Genomic DNA, 27,971 nt, shown 5'->3' with positions numbered 1-27,971 from the left:
ACACGCTTTATTTTTCCATCATTTAATCTTAAGCAAAAGAGACACAGGGTTCAAAAATAAAAATTCCTTTTCCCCCCTCCCAAACCTTTACCCCAGCTCCGCCTCTGCAACGCCCCCTTCCTCTTCAGCAGGGACTGGAGAAGGGAAGGTGCAGGCCTCTCCCGCTGGGAGGGGCAAGGTGTGGGGGGGGGGGAGAAGGGGGAGGTGCCGAGCTCGGTGCTGGTCTCTTTCCAAATATAAATACATGTGTCAAAACTCCTGGGAAATCCTCCCCCATCCAGCACCCAAGCACTCTCCTCTCTGCAGGTGTTTGGAGAGGGGGTGGGGCAGGGGTGCCAGGCACCGGCTGGCTGTGGGGCTGGCTGTGGTCTACTGCGTCCGCTGGGTGTGTACCCCGCGAGCCTCCTGCTGCTCATTGTAGAAGCGATGACACTCGGGGTCCCCCCGGATGGTGGGGGCTCCCTGGATCAGCTTCCCGGTGTTGGGGTTCACACACCAGCACTCCCCACGCTGCCCGTTCAGAGACATCTTGCACTGAGGAGAGAAGAGGAGGCAGTGAAGAACGTGTCCCTGCAGCCACCAGCTTTCCTCTGGTCACTCAACCCGAGGTGCAGCTACGGTGGCACCGAGCCAGCAGTGCAGGCTACGACTTCTCAACCTTGAATGTGTGCCGAGGAATCTTGCTAAAATGCAGGTTCCCGTTCAGTGAGTCTGGGGTTGGCATGGCGAACAAGCTCCCCCGTGACACTGGTGCTGCTGGCCCTGGGACCACACTCTGATTAGCAAGGCTGTGGGGGGCACCCAAAGATGAAAAGTCTCCGCCCTCAGTCCCATCCAGTGGGGACCGTGGTACACTGGAGTTTAGTCAGTGTGAGATGAAAAATGCACATAATGGTAAAAGTCAAGGCTAGCACAGGTCCTGCTATGTGCCAGACTCCATGTAAGCGATCTGTGCTGCTCGTATACAATTTACATCTAACGTAGATATTCACTTAATCCTCACAACCACCTTGTAAATTAGGTACCGTTATTACACCACTTGATGATACGGCAGCACAGGTGGGTTAGGAAACTTGCCCAACGTCACACAGCTAGTAAGAGCCATAGCTGCCATGCAAATGCGGGCATTTTCCCGCATTTCCTGCATTTGTGCTTTACCCACAAATGCATGGCTCTTGCAAATCCCTTTAGTTACCCGTAAGGTACTGCACACAGCCTGTTTTTTATTAGAAGACATCACTAGTTCTTTTGAGCTCCAAATGAGGTAGCTGGCTTACATTCAGAGGGCACGTGCACAAATAGCTTTTAACACTAGACTGACATTTAGAGAGGCAAGCTGCCTGCACTGTGAAGGAGGTGGGGAAGTGAGACACCCCCACCCAGGGATCAGCAGAGCCCCATATCCCATCTCCTGGCTCCACACATCAACCCTTCACGTCAGTCTGAACTCCCCCCCAGGATCACCAGGGGAGTTTTGAAAACTCCATTATCCAGAAAGCACTCCAGACTCACAAAATCTGATACTCTGGAGATGCAGCCCTGTCATCTGTACTTTTCTGAAGCTGCCTAGCAGGTCCCCGTGTGCAGCCAGGGCTCAGAACCGCTACTTGAAAACAGGAAATGGGATGGCTGGTGGAGCCCACACTTCTTTCTCCCTCCCATTCCTTCTCTCCACCTTAAGTGGAAGGCACATATGCTTGTTCTCCCGATAGAGCAGGTGAGGGGTGGGCCGGGTAAAAGGATAACTGATCAATATTGAACAGCCAATTAGCAATCAACACTACAAACTCTATGCGACTCTGTGAAAAATACTGATAATGTTACAGAGAAATACTGTGTGTGCTCATTGATGATTAGATGGTAGATGATTAGAAGAACAGAGTAGAAGGGGTGGGAGGAGAGGGTTCCAGGTGGTTTACTCACTTTCCTAATTTTCTCTAAGGCACTGAAATGTTGTTCTACTACCATTTTTAGAAATACTTTAAGTGACGTTTCTCCATCCCTGATTCTCCATTCCCTGAGATCCTTGAAAACTAGAGGCTACTTGGTCAATGGTTTTAAATCAGTGACTCGAAGTGTGGTCCGCGGACAATCAGCATGCCCTGGGAGCTTGTCATAAATGCAAACTCTTGGTCCACACACAACCTTCTGAATGGCAGGCAGTCTCCGGGAGTCAGGCCTGGGAATGACCACCAGGTGACTAATACTCAATAAAGGTTGAGATGCATTAGTGTAAGCCCACACACATCTCTTCTCCAAAAGGCTCACTCCCAACCTGGACACCAAGGGCTGCCGTTGGGTGGCTGGATAAGTGGAGTCAGCCTCCGCCAGGCCTGAGACCAGGGAGGGAAGCCCCACCCCTCACTCTGGCAGGTGACATCCCCATCACCTTACAGAAGTCTAGTTCTCCTGGGCTTGGCTCTCAGACCTCAGAGGATTACAGGTAGGTGGGGCAGATTAAGGCACACCAGGGGCCCAGGGCTGAGATCTTCTCTCACCTGTTTGAGGTTGTACAGGCCATGCTTGTCACAGTTGGGGATGTGCAAGGAATAGAGGTGCTCCAGAGGGCCCCGCTCATCTGGAAGGCGCATGGTGGAGATTCGCTCCAGGACCTGGTCCAATTCCTGCTGGCAGGGGGTCTGTGGGCACAGATGGGCACAGACAGGCGCAGAGGATTCTTAGAGAATGAGTTCACAAAACACTGGCCCTGGGAGCAAGCTCGGAAAGCTCGTGCACGGGAAGGGGCTTCCCCAAGGCCACACAGGTAGTGTTGGAGGAACGAGGGATCTGTGACCCCAGCTCTGAGCTCACACCCTATCACTGTGCCTGACCCACCCCTCAAGAAAGGTGCATGGCTGTGAGTTTTCACTCCACCCCTCGTTCTGTGTCAATGGCTTTCAGGGATCAAGATGGGATCGACTTGCAAATACTGAATTCAAGTGGTTGTCTCTAGATATCTCTACCGAACCCACTGGCCCAAGCTCCACTACTTTCCATAAACCCAACCAAGACCGAAGACAGCAGAGCTGGGCTGGAAAGAGGAAGGGGGCAAGCTGAGTGAGGGGAAGATATCATAACGAGAGTGAGCAAGTTCAGGTGTATCCATCTTCGTCTCTGACATCCATTTTCTTCGCCTGTGTCCCAACGCCAAGCAGAAATGTGGAAGATTTCAAAGGGACTTCAAGAAACCACATGCCCAGTCCATTTCACAGCCAAAGACCCTGAGGCTCCCAAAGATACTGACTGGCTGATCGGCCTGGAGACCACTGAATATTAGGGGCAGCAGCGGAAAGGACTTTACGTGCAGGCAACACAGGGTGTGGATCTTATTGGGGTGACCTCCCCCACTGTGAGACTCCTTCTGCATATCCTCCCACCCCCCTACCCAGACCCAAGCCAATCCCCTCTAACCCTGGCAGGTGGCGGGCGAAGCTTCTTGGGCTCCTCCAGGCCGAGGTGATGCTTGCCACCCTTGCCCAGTTGGCGGTGCTGCTCAGTGACCTTCTCCCGTAACACCGCCAGCTCCTTCATGCCTGATGTGAGCGGCTTCCGGCCAGCACTGCCTCCACCTCCCAACATGTTTGTAGTCCCGACCACGTGGTTCTCAACCAGGCCTCCCTCAGAGTGGTCATCGCCATTGTCTGCAGAAAGGAGAAGAAAAGCTCCAGGTCCAGTTTCCAGAGTTGGGCCCTCCAGGGTCTGTCAGGACCCCTGATAATGACGAGGATGGAGGTAACTAACATGTTAGCAAGTGCGCTGAGCAATTTATGTGATTATCGATTTCGGTTTCACAGCAACTCTTCGTATTAGCACCCTCCCTTAAATGCCTGGGATGCCTGTTCTGTTCTGCCTTCGTCCTAGGAGGCGGGGCAGAACAAAGAAGGATGAACATGGCTTCAGGGCCCTCACCATGGGATGGGATTAAGTCCCTTCTGGAGTCCGTCCTTCTTCCCTAGGAAAGACCTCCCTGAATTACCTGCCATTAAGCCCCCAATTTAAAGAATTCATCATTCATGGTCTGAAAGGGCATGGATTGGGTGAGTTTTTAAAACACAGCCATGCCACGTCTGGCGAGCGAGTGAGAGAGAAGGTGCAGCCACATCACCCCCAGAACCTAGTGTCCCACACCGCCTGCTGGGACTCTTCATTGCCCATCTGCCCCTCCTCTCGTTCCCATAGTGCCTTGCTCCAAAGGTTGCTGCAGCAGACCCGGTGGCCCTGCTTGTTCCCACGTCTGTCTATGCAGGCCACTGCTGTCCCGCAGTGCAAGAGCTCCGAGAACAGGAACGATCACCTCAACTCTGACGTTTCATCTTATCGCATCCAGAAGTTTGTCCAAGGAGCATCTGTTAAGTCTCTTTCGGCTTTCTTAAACTGCTAGTTAGTCAACAACAGGGAACGACTCCTACTGTGTGCACAGCTCAGGTGGAGGGGGCCTTGAGAGCAGTCGCCAACTACCATGGTCTCACGCTGGCTTAGGCATGTCCAGCCAGGGGAACAGAATGGTATGGAAGAGTGGGAACGAAGGAGACGTGGCTCCTGGGCTGGAACGCAAGCAGCCCCTTGTCAACACAACAGAGCAAACAGGGCCTCAGCTGACACTGCCCCAAGTGGCTCCCCTGCAGGTCCCAACAAGACCTGGGGGCGTGGAGGGAGAGTTTCTAAACAAATCTTGCACGTTTTCTCTTCTCTTTTAACATGCCTTCAGAAATGTACAGCCCCAAACACAACTGAATGGCTCTTAAAAATATTTCTACACACATGTCTCAGGCTAAGTGACTACTAGTTGGCAGTCCCTTCAGAATTTAGGCATGGCATGGTGGGCTCAGATGGTCGCTGTCCTGGGCTGTGTTGTGTGGTGCAAAGAGCTGGTCCTTATCTGTGAAAGGGGGGCCCACTCTGGGTTGCTGTGAGCTGGGGCATTCACTCACACACCACCTAAGCCATGGGGCACTCCGTGTCATGGGGCGATGGGGGGGAGCTGGCACCTACTTTCACGGACCAGCACGGTCCCAGCAAACAGAAGTGTTCCACAGAGGCTTGCTCCCATCCTTTCCCTTCCCTTCCCACGAGGCCTGACACCTAGTCAGTTCTCACCAGCTACAGCAGGATCCTTTTTAGAACCTGGTACATCATCCCCAGACTGGCGAGCACTGGGTAAGAGGGCGTACTCGGTTAAGGCTCTACCTCTTTTTATACCAACTGCATGTCTCCGGCACATATAACCTCTCGGTGCCTCCATTTCCTTAACTGTAAGCGGATAAGATAATAGTTCCTACTTCACAGAACTGTTGAGCATATGTTAACCGCCTGTAACACAGAAACTCTGTCATGGTGGTGGTAGTGATTACTCTGATGATGATGATGGCGACGACGGCTGCCTCAGTTACCTGCTACCTCGGCAACGTGAAACCCAACCAAGAACTAGGAAGCAGAGGAAGTCAAGCCTCTGAGCATCAGAAGAGCTGTCAGCACGTCCGTGGACTGTCAAGTTTGGGTGCCTTCCTCACAAGACGCGGGGAGAACCAGCATGGAGGAACCCCGACAGCTCACAGAGGCATTATTGCTCCAGTAAGCCTGTAAGCCTGATTTCTGGGTGTCTGGTTTCCAAGGCCACGGCTGAATAAAATCAACAAAACTAAAAGGGAAAAAAGGAAGGCACGTGGACATAGGCAAGAAGTATCAAATGGCAGGGAGGAAAGAGGACACGAAAAATTTTAAGAAAATAATAATAAGAGCTCTGGGGACATTTAGTCATGGCAAACAACTCTACACCCATCAGTGACCGTGAGCACTTCCTCATTGTGTACCCCAAAACAAGAGCTGTGCTGATACGGAGGGGGTTAACATGCCAAGTATTCAACATTAAAAAAAAAAAGATTTATATTGAAAATCGTTAAACTTTAGAAAATTAAAAATTGAAATATTAAATGAGTAAGCCCTCCGAGACCTGGAAAATTCTTCTCTCTCAAAAGGCTAGTGTCCCTCGGGCTCTGAGTAGCCTGGGTTTTATCATAAATAAACCAAGTACAGATTAAGTCCTGTTTCAGAAGCCCCAACACCACCCACAGGGAAAGGCTGATTTGAAGCAACTACCACCAAGCTGGGTGGGAGTCCTGTTCCATCCTGTTCGACCAGGCCCATCAGTTGGTCCCAACTTTCTTCTCCCACCCTGCCTCTTTGAGGCTCAAACAGCAGACACCCAGAGGCTCCAGGAGAAGTAGTCCCACTTCCCCAGTGGGACTTCAGTTCAGCTGCCCCCGCATGGAGACACCGAGTAGCCCTGCCTGGCTACACAGATTGTCTCTGTCCCACCAGGTCTGCGCAGGGCTGCCCTCTGGGACTGGTCTGGCAGGTGGGACCGACCGGGAAGAAGACCAACCCCTTTCCCTCTTCATATAACAGAGGTACAGGGCAGGAGGCTGGAGGGGAGAAGCCTGGGAGAGTGTGTGAAAAACCTAGTAGGATGGTCTGATTCGGTTCCTCTCCATCTCCTTTACAATAATCTGACGCATAAGGCAGATGGCACAAGTGTGTGTGTGGCGGGGTAGGGGGGGTCGGGTGGGGGGGAGAGTCATCCCCATTCTCACCACCTCAGTTCTCCTGCCATTTCCATCTCTATAGGATCCTCTAACTAGACCTGGTGGGACAGTCTCAGGCTCACTTCCTGTCCCCACCCCTGCAGGCACTGGCCCACGGATCACAGGAAGAGGACAGCAAGGTGCCTAGAAAAGCGCTTGGTCCCCTGCTGCATTGGGAAGCCCCCAATTGCCCTTGCGCAAACCCTTGTACCTGAGGTCACCCTGCCCAGCTGCTGGCTTCCTGCCAACAGGGCCAGGGAGAAATTTCTGGGGATTTCCAGCACTCAAGACCCTGTGTTCTACTTACATGGGAATGAGACAAGACGAGGGCTGGGGCAGCACACTGACACCACTTCTGGAAGCATTCACTCTGCTGTCAGAAGCCTATGACTCTCAGAAGCTCAACTGGCTCCTCTGTTTTGGGAGGAGGATCACCTGCCCGCCCCTCGGCTTGGTTAAGACAGCCAGTCTCCACAGTGGCTACAATTACACGTTCTCTGGTTGGCGCAGGAAATGCCCACTCACCTGAGCCCAATGCCTGGAACACCCTCTGGAGCAGGTTCTCTCGACCTCAGCACTATGGACACGGGGACCAGAGGGCTCTTCACAGCGGCTGTCCTATACACTGTCGGATGCTGAGCAGCATCCTGGGGCTTTACCCACCAGATGCCACTGTCCCCCTCCCCAAGCTGTGACAACCAAAACTGTCTTCATGCATTACCAAATGGTCGCTGGGAGGTAAAATCGCCCCACTTGAAAATCACTATTCAGGAGTTGGGCTTTATCCAGAGGCCGGAAAATTCCCCAGCCCAGTGCTGAAGAACCCCGGCCGCACATAAAGCAGATCTGAGCTCTACTACTATTCCCCACCCTCTGCTAAGACCCCACCGTTCCATCCCCAGCCACACTTCCGGCCTCCTAGTCTACCTTCTTGGAGTGGCTGGGGGGGGGTCTTCTCTGGGCATCGTGATGGACTCAGCCTGCTGCTTCCTCTTCTCTGAGCTCTCCTGGACTCTCGTCCCTATGATGGAGCCAAAGCTGCATCTCGTGGCCGAGTCCTAGAGGTGAGCACTCAGAAAAAACACTCTCCACAAGCTCCGGGAACATGTTTGATGACAGAGGGAGACACACAAATGAGTGCGTGTCCAGGCTTGCTGGGCTCGTTCACTGGGCATAGCAGGCACAGTACACAGGGGCCTAGAAAAATGGTTCCATTTCTTTGAGTATCAGAAAAGAAAAGCAGCTTTTAGGGCAAGGCAAACGTCTCACTATACGATACTGATGTATTTGCAGTTTGGTAAAATATGATGGAGGAAGGGGCCCGCTAAGACAATGTCTAAGGCCACCAAAGTCATTGATGAAGCTCCGCTCCAGGTCCCAGAACATGAGGGTCACCTGGGCGGGCTTCTCCCAGGAAGACAGAGTTGGCTTCCTGTCCTGAGATGGCCCCGACCCCTCTGAGGTGAGAGTCAAGTTTGTTCGCCCTCACGAAGGCCTCCTGGATTCAAAGGGATGTTCGTTCCATGCCTTTATTGATCGCATCACTGCCAACAAACATGCCACTAGATGAGGAAATCCCCAGGCCTGGTTTGCTGCCACATATGCTGACCCTCCATATCTTGAAGTAGAAGCCCCAGGAAAGGAAAGGAAATCGTTGACTGGGTGGAGATCAGAAAGGATTGTAGGCTGGGCAAAGCCTTGATTCCTTGACTGTTATCATTCCCAGCCAAAGAGGTTCAAGAACTCAGGCTCCCGGATCTAATTGCCTGAGTCCCAGCTTTACCACGGAACTCTGCAGCCCTAGATAAGTTTCTTCAGCTCTCTGTGCCTCCGCTGCACACCTGTAAAACTCACACAAACAGCAACGACCTCCAATGGCAGCAGGAGGATTGCAAAAGGTGCTGCGTTTACAGTGCTGGGCACTCACGGCTTTTAGCTGCTTTCATTTCTCTCCCACCCCGACCCCATCCGCCGAGGGAGAGAAGGCTTCCCACACTCAGTCAGACAAGGCCATTACCACACATTACCAAGTTCTTCCCATACATTCTCTTATAGGTGACAGGAGCAGTCCGCGGGAAAACATTCCAGATGCAGAACTCCAGCTAGAGATGGAATTTGCCCTCAGAACAAAAATACCAAGTTGCATTTTTTTTTTCTGCCTAAGAGAGTTAGGTTCAGAATAATATTTATTAAGCAACCACTTATGTATGCAGCTCCGTGGGCTGCAGTGCAAAGGTCACTCTAAGAAACAGTTCTTAGCAACACAGAAAGCAGAGCTGGAAAAGGCTTCAGGCTTGGAGATGATGGATAGGGACCCCCAAGGCCCGTGAAGAGATCTCCCCCTGAAGATTAGTGAGCATTAGCAGTTCTTCTCTACACAGAGACCCAGGACATGGGTCAAAACTGAAGCAGGGAATTTCCCAATTACATACAGAAGGTAAAGCTTTTCCAAAGAGAAGTGAGGGAGACAATAAAGGGAAGGTAGAGAGTCCCAGTCTCTTTGGGGGAGGGCTGGAAGAGCAGGGAGAAGTCCCATCCTACTTCTGGTGTATCCACACATCTTTCCACCTTACACACCTAGAGAAGAGCTGGAGATGAGAAAGGCAGTGGAATGAGAAGAAATGGATGAAGTGTCCCATTTTACACATAGCAAACCCAAGGCCCGGAAGGACTACCATCTGGAACTACAGGAGCAACAACTCTGCCATCATCAGAGGTGCTTCCCAATTGGCATGGGGTCCACATCGTCCTCTGACCCAGCCTCTAATCACTCCAGGAGAAAGAGCTTTGTGTTTGTCTACTCCTATGCAGTCATACCCTGGTTTTAGAGCCTCCATTTCAGCAAACCCTTTTTCCCACGATGTCATTTCATTTGTAGCATTGACGACCTTACTCAGTGAATGAAAACCCTTGTGTCTAGCATATCCTTACACTCAGGAAACCTCATTTTCTCCTAGGGCGACAATCTGACCTCAATGCTCCAATGGACAGTGGGTGATTCCTGATCTATGGGAGACCTGAAAGCACTCTTAGGGAAATACACCCAGAGGATCTAAAAGCAACCTCTTGTTCCTTCCTGCTTCAAGGATGAGGCATCTGTCCTTATTCAGGCCTAGTAAGAAAAGGAGACCTTTTTCCAGAACCACCACACATCTTCGTAGCAGGGTAATAGGTCCTTTCTTGCTTCTGAAGAAACCCTAGTCATTTTCCAACCTTCTCCTTAGTCTATCTCATGATTATTTGGAAATCTAAGGCTGGAACACCACATAGATGACCTAATCCAACCACGATTCTGTCATTCCCCCCAGCGGATTCACCTTTCAACAAGTAATAGCACTGCAGGCCCTTCAAGAATGGATTTCGAGTAACAGGCCAGGGGGTGCTGGCTGCCTTCCTGGTTCCACCCTAGCTGGGCACAGAACTCACGTGGCTCGTTCTTGGTTGATTGCTCCCAAAACGCACTTCACCTTGACATGTATTGGGCAAAAGAATAAATACTAACTACCACCTCCCTCCTCCCTCCCAGACAACTTCTCCATTAACATCCAGGGAAGTGGACAACTCATTAAGACACCAAGTGGGCAAAGAACTCTGGGAGTCAAGAGCCCTGGATTCTAATCCTGGCTTTGCCACTTATGATACACCCATGATTTTGGCCAAACAAATGCTTTAACTTCTCTGAGCTCTGATACTCCTACTAAAGTGAAGGCTGCTATTTAAATAGGCTACAGTGTTATTATTACTCAAACTCCCAATGTGGGCAAAATCAAGCTTTAGAAGAAATGTGCAGAGAGGTGATGTATTTCTCGAGTGAGTAAATGAAAGGTATATTTGCTAGGGTGAGGGTAACGGTGGATAACAGCTCATCTGTTGAATGGCCAAATGCATAGGGGGTGGGGGATGAGTTAAAAGAGAGTTCCAGAATACTACTCACCTAATTCTTCGAAAACTTTACTTTGTTGGTTATATAAGTTCTGTACGTTGCAGAACATCAAAGCTCTCTGCCACTTGATGTAAGTCCTTGTGTCAGTATGAATTTCCTTAAATTACTTTAACTTTGTTCGTAGAATATAGGGGAAGGAAGGAAGGAAGGAAGGAAGGAAGGAAGGAAGGAAGGAAGGAAGGAAGGAAGGAAGGAAGGAAGGAAGGAAGGAAGGAAGGAAGGAAGAAAAGAAGGGGACAGGTGGTGGCTCAAACTGTCAAACTGCCATGCATGCACAGGTGAGGCAGGGCTCACAGGTAAACCACCAACACACAGGGGAAGCAGCTTCCATTGGAAAGCATTTAAAGCTAGTCCCATTGGATGTCTGACTGTGGTCACCTAACTCCCTCTAGCATGTGGTCACTATGCTCATTAACACAGCTCCCCAAGAAGCTGGGTGGGTAATTCGGGCCATGCTGGGAGGTGGAGAAGGAAGCAGAAGTTAGAAATGGAGTAGAAAGGGGGGGCCTCTTTGTTATTTTCAGCTAAAGTTTCACCTGAGGTCCTAGTCTCCCTGGGTGGGTGACATTGTTTATGTGTATTCTTCTACTTTTTTTTTAAAAAGGTCAGAGGCAGCAGCCGCCAGTGGATGAATAGTGAATGCATAGAGGTCTGCTGTGGTGTAGGCTGGCACCCAGGACACATTCCACTTTAGTTAATGATGTTCTCCTGTTCAGTCCACCCACCCCCTGGTGACAGCCAGCTTCATTCCAAACTCCTTTCCCATTCTTTCCCACTCTGAGCCCCTGCTCCCTGCAAGGGAGCCAACTAAGCAAACCTGACATTTCTCAGATGCCACCATGTTCTGGAAGAAATCCCTTGGGAACAGAACAGGAGCTCCTCAGCATGGTTTTTGAACAATAGGAGGTGGTTCTCCCCCTCTTAATTCTCCTTGTAGGAGGAAATGGCTGCAAGCAACCTCCTCAGATGTTCTAGATGGGCTCAAAGCCTCGGCCAACTGGTTCTAGTATGGAAGGAAGAGCAGCGCTGGCCTGGAGGCCCAAGGCTCTGACCTTGATGTTGCCACCATGCCTGGGTTCTGAGTGACGCCAGCAGGGTGTTTAAGATGTGTAGGCTTCAGTGTGCTCAGCTGTAAACTCGGGGACTTAGACTAGGTGAATGGCTCCCAAACAGAGCTGTTCCTCACAAATCAAGTGAAGAGCTATCTAAAAATAGGGCCCTGGACTCCAGCCCCAGAAGTTCAAAGAGAGCAGCCTACACAAAGGTCAAAGGATCTGTATTTTTAACAACCCCCTTCAAATCTGGCATTTCCAGGGCCCCATTCCTTTGTGATGCTCTCTCCTGCCTCAGTTTCCTAAAGAACTTCTTGGTGATGGGAGAACAAAATGCCTCTTCTTTTCAAGAGCTATGGCTTCATATAGACAGTTTGCAAAGACACAGTTGTATAAGCGGTTTCCACCCATTGACGCGTGGGTTCCTAAACAGACACATATGTGTGCTTGGATGCACGTGGAGGAGCCCTTCTTGGCCAGGCATCCTGGAGATTTCTAGAGCATACCCTCACATCGCCATGTCCTGAGTGAGCAGAAACAGCACAGCCTCTACAGAGCCTCCCTGCCTATGCACTCTCCAAAGGGCTGCTTTATAAACACCAGGGTCATTCCTGGAATCGCAAAGACCTGGGGAGGGTCAGGGCAGAGGCAGACAGTTTGAGAAAACAAAAACATGCTCAAATTCAGCCAAGGTCCCCTGGGACTCTGCGAGCCAGGCTGTCCTTGAAGAGCCAGAGAAACTGATACCAAGATGGCAAACAGCGCTATCAGCTTTCACTCCTTTCCATGGGTCCCGAACGTTTCTCCTGTGGGGTTCAACTAGAGCCACCCGAGAATCTGGCAAGGTGACCTATCTGCCGAAGGCCCAAGTGAGTAGAGAGTGTGTTTGGTGTGAATTTGGACCAGGAGCTATGGGCACAGGGAGAATGTGCCTGACCCAGCAATTCTACTTCTCTGAGCCATGTACCCAAGGGCCCATGTACAACAACTTTCATTACAGTATTATTTGTACTTGTAAAAAACTATTGGCAACCAGATCCAAAAGTCTTTCAATAGGTGGATGGATAAGTAAATCAGTAGAATACAACGGAATAACATACAGCAGTTGAAAAGAATAGTTCTGGCCTCTAATCACTCATGTGATCTCCTCAACATGAGTAGATCTCAGAAACCTAAGATTGACAGGGGAGAAAAGATGCAAAATAAAATTTTTTATGTACGTTCTCAATTTACTTTCAGAGAACTATTCTAGATAATGGTCATCCATTAGCAAATGTATTTAGATAAAAAAGAAAAATATTAAATAAAGTATTGCACGCTGACGGTTACCTCTGGGATGGAAGGGCGGGTCGAGAGGGCCATCAGAGGAAGCTTTACAAAGAAGATTTAAAGCAAATATGACAACAGCAAAATATCAGCCACTCCCAGTTCTGGGTGGTAAACTAGTGCCATTACATTATTCTTCGTACTTTTCTGCATTTTTTAAAATTTTCTTTTCAAAGAGTCACCTCTTTCACTCCACCCACTCTTCAGCCTTCTTGTCAAGCAGGGGTTTTGGTAAACTTGGGGTGCCCTTGGAACCCCACTGGCTAGAAGAGGAACAAACAACAGTGACCCGGCCAACTTGACTGCTTCTCTCAGAGGCTAGTGCAGTGTGCCCAGGGTCACCTGCCCCGCCAGTCAGAGACTGACCACAGGCTCCTGGTCAGGCTTCTGTGGCAGGAGAACTGGGAAAGGAGTCTGAGAAAAGAAGATAGTGGAAGACAGTCACAGGACCAAAGGAGGAAGACGCTCAGGCCTAAGAATGGAAAACCGAAAGACGAGCTCGTCCTGGGACAGTGCCTAGGGCTCTGGAGGCGCCCACAGGTGCCAGAGGTGGAGATGCCCAAGGGCCAGTCCTGCCCAATGGAAGGGAGACATCTGTTCTGACATCTTGAGGACCAGAGAGGAAACAGCCTTCAACAGAAACAGGAGCGACCCAGGTTAGAAGCCACCCAAGAGTTTCACAGGAAAGAACTAATGACAAATTGCACAGACTTCCTCCAGTATAGGTTAGACGAGCCTTTTGAGGATGAAGGAAGATGGACAATACGAACGCCACTGTCCAAAGCCCATTTGACTGAGTTGAGGAAGTGTCTTCCTGGGCAAAGCACTCTTGTAATTTGACTCACCTTCTTTCACAGCTCTCTAACCTGCGCGCATTGGCAAAAAGACATGGGTCCTTGCTTTTCCTTCCTCCTCCAAAAGATGGAAGCTTCTTAAAGACACAAACTTGGACTTCACTTCCAGAGAGAGCTTCTCGCCCCGCCCCCCCAGCAATAAAAGCAGACATAATAAAAGGACAGGAAAGGAGACATTCTGTGTGCTCAATTTACTTTTGGGGAAGAAAGAGATTGTGCTTTCTTCTTCCAAAACTGAAGAAGCAGATAGATACCTGTCCAACTTGATTCTCTGGCTTCTGTGACTTTATTCAGCAGAAAGGACCCTCATTATTTCATATTAAGATCTTCTGAAGAGCTTTCTGGGTCAAATGGCTAAAAGAGCAGGCCATTTATTTAGAGATTATATACATCTCTACTGACTCGGTTTCTTCTTAGGTAACATTTAATTTTTCAAATGCATTTCTTGCTCTTCTCCAGAATCAAAAAGTACGTGCCACAGGTGACAACCGTATGTGTATGTAGTCGTCTCATAGCTTGCACACAAGATGTGCTCAATCACTGTTTCAACATTAGGAAAGCTGACAATCCAAAGAGCATCTCAGCACTCATGCTCTGGCCTAGAGTATCACGTGATATTACTTCTTTTTCGCACTTTTCTGGTTTCTCCCTCACCATCCAGGCCCCATAGCAGCCAGAGTGGTTAGGACTACGGAAAGGCAGTGAGCAAACAGAAGCAGGAGATGGCGGAGGAAGGGCACTTCCCACATTCAAACAACTGTCCCTACACTCATGTTGGATGCTCTGACCCCACAGACCAGCGCCCATGGAGGGATCCAGACTGGGTCCTACTCACCTCTCTGCTCCCCCCCTCCCCCCGTCCACTCGCTTCTCCATCCTCATAAGACTGTTCCCAGGTCCTCCAGGCCCAACACATTGAACCCAGAGGATGCAGAAAGAAACTGAAAACCTGCAAAGATGTCCAGGATCGCCGGCCACACTCTCAAACCAGCACAAGAAGTGTCCTGCATATAAATAAGTGTCTTTAAATAGGTCACCATGCTTTTCTTTTTCTTTAACTAAAGTTCACTAATTTTTGTCTGATATTCTACTGCATCACATCAGTTGTCTGCCTTGCTTAGGCTCTCTTGGTTTAGAGGCTGGAAACCAAACCATAGACAACCAGCAGAGCCACGTGAAAAATCCCCACCTCTGGGGCACACACGGGCCGTGCTCAGCCATCAGCTATCGGTAGTCATGATGACTGACAATGCAGGAAAGGCCGTGACTGAGAAACCCTCCACCCCTGACTCCATTATGGACCTTCCAAAGCAAAGGGCAGCTGTCCACATCTCCTAACAGGATTCTTAAGTGTCTCTTCTTAATGAACTTGGCTAATTGGGAAACATCCAAAAACAGGCATTTGCCATTCTCCTTCTGTTCTGTGTGTAGAGACCAGAGGGAGACGGAAGGAGGGGATCAGAACCTGCATGACCACATCTGATTATCTGAGTTTCGAACAGTTTCGAGTTTCGGTGTTAAGTGCTTTGTGTACATAACTTCGTTTTATCGTCAATCACGAGGGTGATAATTTCTTATCCCCTCTCACACTTGACAAAAAAGCCAAGGGTTTGAGGCCAACCGTACCAAGTCACGTAGGCAATGGCAGAGCCAAAACCCAACCCAGGTTGTTTAACATCATAGCTCTTTAACCATCCAGAATGGTCACTTGGCATCACCTAAGGGAAGACTCTCAACCAAACCTTTTAACACCAGTGCTTCCTTTCTTCTGTTCCTCATCTTCTCTCCCCCCTTCCCATCTCCATAGGACCCCCATCTTCCCAGGGAAGGAAGCCATCAGTCATATGCCAGCTGGCCCCACCCAACCTCAAAAGCCTTTATGATCCAGTAAACCCATCCCACCCCCACCCTGCCTGACACAGCCCCTGCCCCTGTTGCTATAGAAACTGCCAGCCTTATCAGGCTGTGGCAGGGGTAGGGGCGGGGCATAGAGGAATTGCCATTTGCATTTTATCTTGGCCTCAGGCACTTAGAAAGCAAGCTCACCATCCAGAGGCAATTTGGCACCTCCATCCAGAAGTCAAGACAATAGACCTAAGAGAAACTTCCTGGGGAGTTGCATAAAGGAACATTTTTGAGAAGTTATGCCTTAATTACTACCTCCCAGGGAAAATGAGCTTTTCCAAGCAGCAGTATATAATTCACTGCTTCTTTGCATGTGTGCATCTGACAGAAGAGAGCCCTGGAGTGAGAAGCTGGAGACCCAGACTCCATTCTGGTCTGTGCTTGCCTTGGCATTAGAACCTGAATGCAGCCTTGATTTTTTTATCTGTCCAGGGGAGAGAAGCCTGAGGCTAAAACAGAGATTGGGAAAAAAAATCTATAGGCACTTTGGTGGAAGTAGACATTGTCTAGAAAAAACACAATTTCAAATTATCATTATTTTGTCATTTACCATTTGAAGTTGCCCCTTTCCTCACTGCACCTCCACAATCCAACTCAGATCCCTCCAGCTGGAAGGTCCCCATCTCCTCAACTCCCATCAGGATGGGACACACTGAGCACACTCCTCTCGCCGTGCCCCCACCCCCACCTCTGCAATTTACCAAGGCCCTGGGCTCCATGCCCTCCCCTCCTCAGCTTCCTGGCTTCCAGGCTTCCAGAGCTCAGTTCCTTGAATGAACACAGGCTGACACACCTACACCCGTCCACTAATTAGAAACCTCCCCAGGCTCTGTTCAGGCCAACTTAACCAGGGTCTGTGGGCCAATTCTCCTGGCCGGCAGCTGGAGGCCTGCCAGCCCCTGCCCCCTTCTCCCCAATCTTCACTCCTGCTCTGCCTCCCAACAGCCAGGAAGAGATGTGGGGCTGGCGGCCAGAAGGGGCCCCAAGGGCTGCCAAATGCCCCCCCTTACAAAAAAAGGGGGAAGGGAAACATTTCCTGACTACAGTCCACTCTGTATTTCTTTCCGGGGGAGCCGCTTTCTGAGCAAGGTCTCCCTCTGCGTCCTGACTGACACCCAGGAGCTGAGCCAGCCAGAGATCTTCCCTGGCTTTGTTAAGGCTCAGGAGTGGAGAGGGGGCGGGGGAGGAGGGCCGGGTCCAGGGTTAGGAGCCAAGTAGGGGGAGAGGCATTGGAGGATGGTCCATTTCCCAGTTGAAAAAGCATCTCCTATAGCCCATACTCCTTATTCATTGCAGGGGTGAGGTGAGGGTGGGTGGGGGCAGTTACTCTGGAACCTGAAAGCTAAGAAATTTTTCTCAACCAACTACCCGCCTATAAAGTGGGCTTTCCCTCCTCACCACACACGCCACGAAGGCCCAGAGACTAAGGGGACCCGCCACCCCAGATTCCCAGTGGCACATACTGTGCTTTGTCCTTACTGTCGGGTCTCACCACAAGCATATGCTGATCCAGCTTCTCTGTTTCCTGAGACCTCACCTCCATCAGGTGCCTGAGAACAGGCATCATTGTGCCCAGACAGGCTGCCATTCCAAGGACTTTCTGAGAGCACAGATGGAATCAGACATCAGGAAGAACTCCAGCGCCCAGCATCCCCCAGTGAGATGCTTCAGCCCCCTGCTAAATGCGATGCTGGTCCCCCCTCGGTGTGAGGTCAATTCTGGAGACTGGTAGTAAGGAAACGTCATTTTTTTGGTTGGAACATCCAGTTTCTTTGCCAGGATCACGTTCAACTTTCTGGCACCCGTGGCTCCCTCCAACAGGATGGATCTGAAAGGCCATTTTCCTGCAGCAGGAAATGGGCACCAGGGGGTCTTCGCTGGCTCTGACAACTCAACAACTGCACCCCTCACACATGCCCCATGTCCTAAGCGTGCCCGGAACGGTTCGGCTCGTGCTTGAGCCCACTGATCCCTGCAGGTTTCCATCAGGGCCTTTCATACAGGAGGGAGCGTGCCACCCAAGAGGTGTCGTCATAGGCCTCTAGGCACAGGCAGCTGGAGGGCTGGGCCCTGTAGGTTGGCGGGGTCCTGCAGGGGGAGGCAGGACTCAGCCCTGTGCCGCCTGTTTATAGCAGCAAGGCCAGCACAAGTACCCAGTGTCCAAACTCTGGGGCCACCTCTGTCCCCCCCAGTCTTCCCAGCCCCAATCTGGGCACGACAGCGTGAAGCTCCCATACCAAGAACGGTCGGTCCCAGACAGCAGGACATGGGCCCCAAAGAGCATGGTCTAACTCATCCATAAACAGTGCAAGCCTGTTGACCCCAGGCCATTGTCTACTGTCAACTGGGTTTATGCCGCATTTAAAATAGTTTCACTTTCTACAAAGGGTTTCATTACTATCTGTGAAAGTAGGTCAAGGTATGGATATTTCCATTTTGTAGGTGAAGAGAAAAATCAAGTGACTCATTAAAAAAAAAAAAACCCAAGTGCTTATGTTATATTTGTATTATCTATCGTCACACACACACACGCAGGCACAGCCCTATAGAGCTGATTCTATCAGTTCCTGATGTGCAGATAAGGGAACTGAGGCTCATAGAGAATATATCTCTGATAAGGCCCTTACACACCGTGGTAAAACCTTAGAGATGAGCGGCCTGCCTGACGCAGCCAGTTTGGCCCTCATTTTAAAGGGGGCTACCTAAGCATCAGAAATGAGACGTCGCTTGCCAAGACGAAAGCAGCTAACTAACCTACTACGTGCTACACACTCTCCACTACCACAGTTGCCCTCACATGCACCCCACTTAAGACATACACTCCATCATTCCCATTTGACACACGGGGAAGGCCCTTGCCACAACCACTCAGATTCGCAGAGACAGGTGTGCACTGAAACCCAGGTCAATTGACAGCAAAGGCCAGGCTGCTTTCACCGTCATCCCTTCTCAATTCCGTCATGCCCACCAGTTTTCTTCTCCAGACGGCCACCTGGGACCCTTCTGTCCCTCCTAACTGCTGCATGCCGGCCACTTCCATTTCTGAAGTCCTCAAGCTCGAAGACTCGGGCACCTCGGAGGAGGCGAGGGAATGCAATTCACTGAACATGGCAGTAATGAACCGTGACCCACACGTCACCTGCACAGTGTCCAGGACCAAACCTCCCGGCTGACAGGGTCAAAGCCTTGTGCTGCTAACAGTCCCACTCCCTTGCTTGCCCAGAGGAAAGGTCGCCAGGTTATTTTCTCGTCCTATTACTTAGCTGCTAAGGTTCCCCTTGACTAAGCCCAGAGTCCACACCGGCAACAGAGAGGCACAAACGTCCCTTGCAGGGCTGTCGTAGGCAGCAGACAAAGCAGGCAAAGTCAGTTCCTAACAGGATAAGGACAGATGGGAGGACGACCGAACTCCTGGCGGCTGCCTGCCACTTCAGCAAAATGTTGGCCAGTGATAGCAAGGAAAAGCAGAGGAGCCTAGAACATCTGCCAACCAGACCACCAGTTTCCCTGGTAAATTAAAAGTATTACCTCGCTCCACTGTGCCTTGGTTTCAGCAGGAGCAGCTGTAGCATGAACCCTCCTAGGGGAAAATGGCTATTTCCCCACCCCCAAAGTTCAGCCCCGACACGGCCAGCCTACCACCCACCTCATTTAAGGATTAGATTTGACTCAAGCATGCCAGTCCCCAATCACCTACCTATATGGCCTCCCTCTACGTGGAGCCCTGAGGAAGGCTGGGGGAAACATATTTTCCATGTCATCTTCTAGAGCCCTGTCCACCTAACTTAGCGTCCGGTCACGCGTCTAAGACAAGGTCACAGTGGGAGAGGCATGGGACAGGAGAAGGGTCTAAGGGGCATTGAGAAGACAGGATGGAGAAAGCAGGGGAGGAAAGGGGCAGCTGGGAACACAGAGAAGAGACTGAAGCTAAATGCAGTTCCTGGACATGGAATCTCTTTAAAAACAATAATAACCAAGCCTTTTTGTTTTCTTTTTGTAGTGTTGTAGAATGTGAAGAGAGCCAACAAACAACAAAACCAAATGTGGGAATAATCTGTTGATCTTCTGCTCCTGCCTCCTTCCTTTTTGTAGCTCCTTCCCTGCCCCAACCCCCATGTACACACATACACAGGTTGAGAAAAAAGCTCTGATTCTGCATTTTATTACAGCCAAGAATTTTCGGAACTTCCTCATATCAAATCTTAGCAGTTGTACCCTTTCTATGGCAGAAAACAGCTAATGTGAGAACCAACTAAAAGCTAATCTGACAATTGGGCTAGAGAGCAGCAGTGAATTTCTCAAAGTAAGCCCTTAAATGTCTGACCACGGATGACTGAAATATGCTCCTATTCTCAGGCAACCCACAGGTATCTTTATAGGCCTAATTTCTATGCAGTCTATGCACACCAAAGGACTGATGTGCCTGAAAATTTTGTTTTAAAGTTCAATGCTAAGGTAAACTTGCAGTGAGAACCATAGAAACCTCCTCTTCCCTTCGCCAGCCAGGAAACTCAGTAATCCAATTTGCCCAAGAACCACTGCATGGATACACCCCTCATAACAGACGGGTTCTTTCCCCCTAGACTCTACCACCTCTTCTAATTCAGTCCTTAGCCTTGGTTTTGTTTTGGGGAGATCTTTTGACATTGTTATACAGGATTTGCTTTTTTCTCAAAGCTTCCTTAAGTTTCTTGTCAAAGGAATGGATGGGGTCGTTCACCACACAAAGGGAACTGTCTTGGGTGAACACTTGACACAGGTGGAAGGTGGGTAGAGAGACTGCAGGCAAATACCCTGGAGTTCTGGGACTTCCTCAAATCCCAGCCCTCCAGCATAATGGCACCCTGAGGCCACTGCCTGCCTAGCTGGGTTAAGACCTGTCCCGCCAAGGTCAGAGGGCACAGGGCCACACCCCGCGTGGTCCCCAGGAGCAGCAGCGCTCAGCTCCCCCACCTCCTCCTTCCCAAGCGGTGGTGACTCAAGCAGAGCAGCTTAGCAGAGCGAGCTGTGCGTATTCTGTCCAGAAGCGGAGAGGGGGGTGGAAGGTAGTGGTGTTAGCCATCAGTGACAGTGGGTCCCACTCATTCCCCAAGTCTATTTTACGACTTTGAACTCAGTATGCAAATTTATGCAAGACAAGATGCAAAGCAGTGCTTTGAGCCAGAAGTCCCATTGCTTTTCTCCCCCTTTTTTTGAAACTGCACTGAACCACTGTAAATCAGTGCTTGCCTCTGCCCCCCTTTATCCTCCCCAGCCCGCCGGCCGGCTGGCTGGCCAGCCCGTCTGTCTGTCTGTCTGTCTGTCTGTCTGTCTGCCTGCCTGCCCTGAGGCTTTGAATAACTGCATATTTCCATAGCACCTTTACATGTAGAGCAGGCCAGAAGGCCACTTGGGCAGCTCGGCCCCTCCACATAATCCCTGGTATTGTGCATGGTAGGGAAGGAAGCAGAGAGATGCTGAGGGAGACCCTGAATTCTGAAAGGACCCGACCTGGCCCAAACCCTCTTCCCCAACTTTTCTATGCACTCTGCCCACGGCACCACCAAACACAGCCACGTACTTTTAAGGTCTAGACTTCAGTTCTCAGTGTCCCGCTCCCATTTATCTTCCAGACCCACCCACTCCAATCCCCCAGTCTGACTTCAGGGTTTCTTTGAACCCAGTCCCAGCCCATCACCCCCAGGGGATGCAGGCTCAGCCCCCGCTGAAGTGCCTACCCCCACCCCCTGCATCCCAGCCATCCCCAGGAAGCCAGCGACACAGCCCCTGAGTCCTGGGAACAAAGACAAAAGAGCTAACAGCAAAGCCGGAACTGCTGGGGTTTGCTGCCTCGAAATGAGTGGGTATGTTTAAAATTCTCAAAAGCAACCTGCTCAAAGAGGAATGCAGGCTGGGATGGGGGGAGGCTCACTCTTCCGAGGGGGGAGGAGAAGGGATGGGAGATGGAGAGGAGGCGGCAGCATTCAGTGCTAAGGTCTCCTCTGGGCCATGCCCCCCCCATGCTCAGTCCCTGCCCCCCCTCAGAACCTAGACTCTCTATGAGTGCCCCCCTCCCTGCCCCAGCCCAAGACACTCTTCTACACAGAAGCCTCAAGACTTGCCCCTCTTTCTTCCCAGCACTTCTGCAAGCCCAGGCTTCTCCCCACAGTGCCCTCTTCCCCGCAGCCCGACTCATGCCTCAGGCTCCCTGCTCATGGTCACTTGTTTCCAATGTGCCCACTAAGCTTCCACATCCAGCTTCCAGCCCCAGGCACCACCTCGATCTGCTCTTCACACTCTGGAGCACAAGAGAAAAATGTGGAAGGCATCTGTCTGGGCATTGGGAGAAGGCTAACAAGGCCGCTGGAAAGGAGTCCCATGAGAAAATCCAAAGTGACATTCTGCCCCATTGTCCCCGGGCTCACACACACACACACACACACACACACACACACAAAAACTCCTCCTTCAGGTTCCAGGGAGGAGTGAATGAGGAATCTGCATCTGTTCTCTGTTGAAGACCCTAACCTGCTCTGGGGTGTGGGAAACAGGAGAGCTGGTTTTCAGGTTGAGAGTGACAAGTATAAAGAGCGCAGGGGGGGTGGGGGGAGAGGCGGAATAGTAACGTTTAGGAAGGACATGTACCATGCACTTTTTTAAAAGTCAAAATCCAAATGATTCCATGAACTTGGAGGCCTTTTGAAAAGTTCATCCCGCTGAGGACGATGTTTAGTTTGTCAGAGTTCAACTCAGAAACCATAGTGGACCGCAGCGTGCGAGGGAATGAGGGTGTAGGAACGCTGGACTGGGGACAGGCGCCCGCAGTGAAAGGACCTTTGCGGAGTCCTTTCCCTTTTATTACTACTTTCTACGAGAAGCAGGAGGGATGGATTAACTTTGAGACAGGCTGGGGAGGGAAGCCAGCCGCAGGGAGAAGAAAGAGACCAAGGGGTTCTGCTCAGAGGAAGCTCTAACTTGCTCTGCACTCAAAGTCAAGATGGGCCAGAGAAATAGAAAAAGATTTCAACTCTTACCCCTCATTCTATTCTCTGGAACAGGGAAAAAACAATAGCAGGCTAGACGAAAGGGGTGGGGGAGTCCCTGGGGGAGAGGGCAAGTTGTACAATGACCCCAGAAGCTGAGAAGCAAGCAAAAATGTTTTCACTTTTATTTTTCTTTTCTTTCCCCTTCCTTCCTTCCTTCCTTCCTTCCTTCCTTCCTTCCTTCCTTCCTTCCTTCCTTCCTTCCTTCCTTCCTTCCTTCTTTCCTTCCTCTGTCCGACACTCCTTCCTTCCTTTTCTCTCTCTTTTTTCCCCCAACTTTCAGAAATTTGGTCAGACTCGCCTGCTTTTTATGTTTTGAACAGCAGTAGGCAATGGACACATATTACCACTGTCTCCAAGAGGAAAGAAAATAATTACAGCTTCCTCCAGACCAGTGGGGCAGGAGGCTTTTGTAATTTTAAAAACATACAAACAAACAAAAAAAAGTGAGATCCTTATAGTTCAGCTGTGTCCCTCAAAAAACTTTTTTTGGGGGGGATGAGGGCCCCTTACAAAGAATCTTAGGGTCCCTGTTCTATCAAGTGAAGATGGGGCGGGGAAGGGACACCGCGCTTCAGTAAGAGGGGCCGCGACCGCCGCCCGGGCGTCCCCCGCTTCCGCCCTGGGCCCCGATACTAAACTGAGCAGCAGCGCTGCCCCCGCCTCTAGGTTGCAGCCGGCGACCCGGCTTAAGTTACACTGACTCAGCTGCTAGGGTCTCTTCCTCGCCTCCCCAATGCCCCTCCTTTATTTTTCTATCCAACATAGTAGCCAGAGCCTTCTTCGTTCTCTATGTAAAACAGCAGCGTCCGTTTTTCTTTTTTTCCCTAAGCAACCCACCCTGCCAAGTGCCAACACGTCCTTTCTTCCCCCCGTACAATCCCAGTAGCAGGAACGGTCCCTCAACGCGCCGCTGCCTTCGCCTAGCGCCCCTCCCCTCGCCAGGGACCCTCAGTGTCACCGGCACCCGCCACCTCAGCCCCCCCAGCAGCGTCCTCCACCAGGACCTTTCCAGGACCTTGGGTTCCTGCTCCCACATATCTGACCCCAGTAACCCCCCTTCCAAAACAGAAGTCGGGGTACGTTCCACCCGGGGAAACCGTGATCACGGGGGTGCCTTTCGCCATTTATCCGCACAAATTAGCAGCCAGGCTCCTCCGCGCGCTCTGACTCCAGTCCCCTCCCGGGGCCTGACTTTCGGGGTCCCCTCCCCGCAGCCCACGGAGTCCGCCGGGCGCTGGTCAGGGACTCCGCTCTCCCTCCGCTTAAACGTCCTGCGGGCCCGCTGCACCCTCCTTGCCTGCTGAAGGGCCCCCAGCCCAGCCCCCGGCTACCCTCCAAGTTTGTCGCAACTAGTTGTCCCAGCCCGCGTTACCTGCAACCTGCTCGGGGCTGGTGCCGTACTCGGCGTCCCGGCGCTTCTCGCAAGTGCCGGCGCCCAGGACCAACGCCTGCAGAGGCAGCTCCGAGTCCGGGTGGGGATAGCAGCGCAGCCCCTGGGCGCAGCGCGGGGTGTAGACGCCGCACGCCTCGCCCTCCAGCCGGGCGCACACGGAGCAGCAGCCGCAGCCCGGCTCCCGCACCAGCTCGGCGCACGGCGCCCCGGCCACGGCCGGCGTGGTCCCGCAGGCGGCCAGGCGCTCGGGCGTGCAGGGCGGGCAGCGGAACAGCACCTCGGCGCGCACGTCCGCGCCCAGCAGCAGCAGCAGCAGCGGCGGCAGGAGCAGCGGCAGCGCGGGGCCGCCCAGTCTCGGCAGCATGTTGGCGACGGGGAGCGCGACTGCGGCGAGCAAGCGGGCAGGTGGCACGGCCCTGAGAGCGCGGGGGCCGCCTCCTGGGCTTCTCTCTCCTCCCCGGCGGCCGCAGCCGGGTCCTAAAGAGCCCTGCTTCTCCCCGCCCCCTGCCTTCTCCCCTCCCCTTTGGGAGACCACCCCCTTCCCTCCCCGACACTCCGGAGCGCCGGCTGGGGCGTGCGCGCACGCCCGCTCGCCCACCCCCACTTGGTCACTCGCTCGGTGGGTCCCCTCCGAGTCCTTCCTCGGTCTGTCCACACCCTTCTACCCCGGGAGCCCTGACTCCTGAGCAATAAGAATCGCTTGGGGGCTTGAGTAGGTTGGGCGCGGGAGCGAAGAATGGGTGCTTTTTGTCTCCTGTTTTCCGTTCAATTCGCCAGGACTTAGTTTGCGCGCTTCCCAAGTGGCGGGCACTGGACTAACTCCCGGGGGAATGCAACGGAGAAAAGACATGCTCTTGATGTTCAAGTAGATTTCACTGCCACCGACTCCTACCATCTGGGTTTTCAACCCCCCCCCCTCACACACACACACACACAGAGACACACGCGTTGCTTGGGACGGTGAGTCCGGAGGTGGTTCAGATCCTCTAGACCAGCCTGGCCCCAGCAGCCTCCCTTAGTGACCACTGCAGTTTCCCAACCCTGCAAGCATCGGGCGGTGACAGGTAAGTACCAGAAATGCAATTTCTGGACACCGAGAAACTGCTCCCTTCCTCTCTGCCTACTCTGCCTCCCCCGCCCTCCCAAAAAAGTAATCACTTAGCGACCTGGGCCCCCTACCCATAGATCTGGAGGCATTTGCTGCAGGAGAGATCCCAGAACACCCTGCTTCAGGGCGCTTGGAGAGGTCAGATCAGCCTTCCAGGTGTGTGAGAACATCCTGGAGTAAGGTCATCTATAGCTCTCTCTAATAATGCAGATGGACAAGGATGGCCTCCCCTCATTGTTCTGTTTGGTTCACTGAGTCCTGTCCAAGCTGCCCCCAACCCCTCAGCATTCCAGGCTGTACTTGCCTTAATTATCACCCATCTCCCTGGGTTGTGACCCTCACAAAGACCCTCGTCAGAGAATTTTTTTGGTGAGGGATGGACCATTAAGCTGTCTTCAGCCCAGGTGTAATTTCTCCACACAGGCATGCACCACATAAGGACGTCTGTCTCTGTGAACTAGGGACTGCATGTACGAAGGTGGTCCCAAAGAATTAGAGCAGACACATTCTTAGCAGCTAGTAACTTCATAGCCATTGCAAGGGCACAGCCCAAACATTACTCATATGTTTGTGTGGTGCCAGTGTAAACAGACCTGTGCTGTAAAGTACGTGCAATTCTGTACAGTGCATGATACTTGATAACGGTGACACACACCTATGTGAGTGGCTTACGTATTTACTGTACTTCTTATCATTATTTTAGAGCATACCGTAAAACCGTATATAATGGTACGCTGACAGCAGCCTCATCCATCTCATGCGCACCGAGTGTCCTGATTGCATCATTTACTCTTGTACTTGACTGGATCTCAGGTTGTTTTACACAGTAAAATGCTATACAGGCTTGTAGCCTAGGAGAAATAGGTTAAGTGCCCTCTATGATGTTCCCACAGTGAAGAAATCACCTCATGATGCATTTCTCTGAACGTATCCCCCTCGTTAAGCTGTGCATTACTGTACCTCCGTTCCACCCTTCCCTCCACCAGAGTTCCCTCCACTCCAGTTCTTTCTACCTTTTGATTCAACTTAGTGGCCTGGCCCTGAAGATGAGCTAGATGCCGAGGAAGGCAAGTTCCTGATCTTAAGAAACTAACAATATTATGGCAGAGAGTTTAGTAAGATGAACAAGTAACTGGTGGTCAGAGGCTTTGAGGAGGAGAAACACTTAGATGGAGATGTGAAGAGGGTTTCACAAGTAAATCAGACTTGACACTAAAGCTTAGAAGTCTACCAGGGGACATGTCGGGGTAGCAAGGGCACCCCACGCCAAGACCAGGCAAAGCAAGGACACGGAAATGGGAAAGTGAGGTTGGAGAAAAGAAGTCCACTGTGGCCAGCAGAATGCTTGGAAGAGGGGAAGAGTGGGAGGGGAGAGACCGGCAGGAAATCCAGTTGACTTGTGTGGCGGTTTGACTTTATTTGGCAGGCAGGGGAGTATAGCGTCCATGTTTGAACAGAGGAGTGAAACAGGTAGAGCTGGTCTTCTGGAAACCACTGGAACTGTGTCTAGTGCAGATCTGACAGCAGTCAGAAAGCACAGGCACCAGGAGGTTGATGGTTACTCCTCATGGGTGTGCTGACCTGGTAACATTGTTTCTGTTGCTCTCACCCCCTAGAGTCTGAGCCCCTTCAGAGTAAGAACAGCGTCCATTATGACACTGACCAATAGAAATCCAATGCAAACCGCAGAAAGCCATGGGTGCAATTTTCAGTTTTCTAGTAGCCACATTAAAATATAGTAAAAAGAAATAGATGGAACCCATTTTAATCATATACTTTATTTAACCCCATATATTCAAATTATCATTTCAATGTGCAATAAATATTAAAAATTATTACTGAGAGATTTAATATTTCTTTTTTTAATACTAAATCCTCAAGCTCTGATGTGTATTTTGTGCTGGCAGTACATTTCAATTTGAACTAGCCAAAATTCAAATTCTCCATGGCCACATGTGGCTAGTAGCTACCAAATGAGAGAGGGAATGGATCTAAAACGTAGTGCCGGGCACCCAGTAGGCACTCAGTAAATGTGTTGAATGAATGAATGAAAAGTACTTTCCCTAAAAATACTCCCAGCTGGGCCCCTTATTCTCAGTCTCCATTGCAATGCCCAGCTGTTGGTGATGAAAGGTTGTGATGAACGTATTGAGAGGACAGGTGATGCATTTTTTCATTCATTCAGCTACTCAGTTTTTGAGATTCATTCATTCTCCTTCTGCCCTTGTTTAAAGTTCTTAATCTCTTGGCCGAGAACCCTGGAGATTAGCAGGTAAAGTGGGGCCAACTTCACCAATGCAAAGTATTCAGTGAGATTTGTCTTTCTAATGAGTCTGAAGACCACTTCCCAATTCTTTTCTCCTAGTTCCCTGGTTAATAGTCAATTTTGCCCCCCCCACCACCACCACCACCAGCCCCGTGTTTTGACGTCCTGTTCTATCCACCCTGAGATTCAGAGCCCTACTCCACAGAGCCTTCAATCACAGAACACCCTCCATCAGCTGAAGCCTAGAGAAAGGTGGGGGCTCCGTTTTACTCATTACTGCAGGCCCAGAGCCTAGAACAGTGCCTGGAACACAGATGCTAGATAAATATTTGTGCAGTGAACTCAGGTTCTCTGCTCTGCCCTGCTTTGCCCACTGTTCCTGGAGCATACCTTACTTGACATTTCTCACGAGTCCTCTGTAAAGGATATGTCCTTAGGCCTGAGAGCCTGTCTGTGCCAGGCAGCCAGGACTCCTGTGGAGAGATGGGGACAGGCTGAAACTGGTTTTCTTCCCTCCC

At 51.1% G+C, this 27,971-nt stretch overlaps 1 protein-coding gene across 1 annotated transcript; it reads right to left on the bottom strand.

The window, feature by feature from the left end:
* Window positions 1-6: 6 nt before the first annotated feature.
* Window positions 7-24,956, bottom strand: IGFBP2 (insulin like growth factor binding protein 2). The gene is made up of 4 exons (XM_081051606.1): window positions 24,059-24,956; window positions 3,412-3,641; window positions 2,499-2,639; window positions 7-534 (listed from the first exon to the last, which is right to left on the bottom strand). Exons 1-4 carry the CDS (start codon window positions 24,441-24,443, stop codon window positions 370-372), a joined length of 921 nt encoding a protein of 306 aa, XP_080907732.1. The 5' UTR covers window positions 24,444-24,956; the 3' UTR covers window positions 7-369.
* Between the last annotated feature and the right edge of the window lie 3,015 nt (window positions 24,957-27,971).

This window comes from Rhinolophus hipposideros (assembly GCF_964194185.1).
Source record: "Rhinolophus hipposideros genome assembly, chromosome: 6".
Classification (NCBI taxonomy): domain Eukaryota; kingdom Metazoa; phylum Chordata; class Mammalia; order Chiroptera; family Rhinolophidae; genus Rhinolophus; species Rhinolophus hipposideros.
The sequence above is the reverse complement of the archived record's forward strand: the minus strand, read 5'-3'. Positions and strand labels throughout refer to the sequence as shown.

Excerpts from the sequence above, each read along its gene's own strand:
- IGFBP2 (XM_081051606.1), bottom strand. The coding sequence starts at position 24,443 with ATGCTGCCGAGACTGGGCGGCCCCGCGCTGCCGCTGCTCCTGCCGCCG. Across the intron at positions 2,640-3,411 it reads TTCGCCCGCCACCTGCCAGG|ACCCCCTGCCAGCAGGAATT; the intron begins GTTAGAGGGGAT and ends CTGTGCCCACAG. Across the intron at positions 535-2,498 it reads GCCTGTACAACCTCAAACAG|TGCAAGATGTCTCTGAACGG; the intron begins GTGAGAGAAGAT and ends TTCTCTCCTCAG.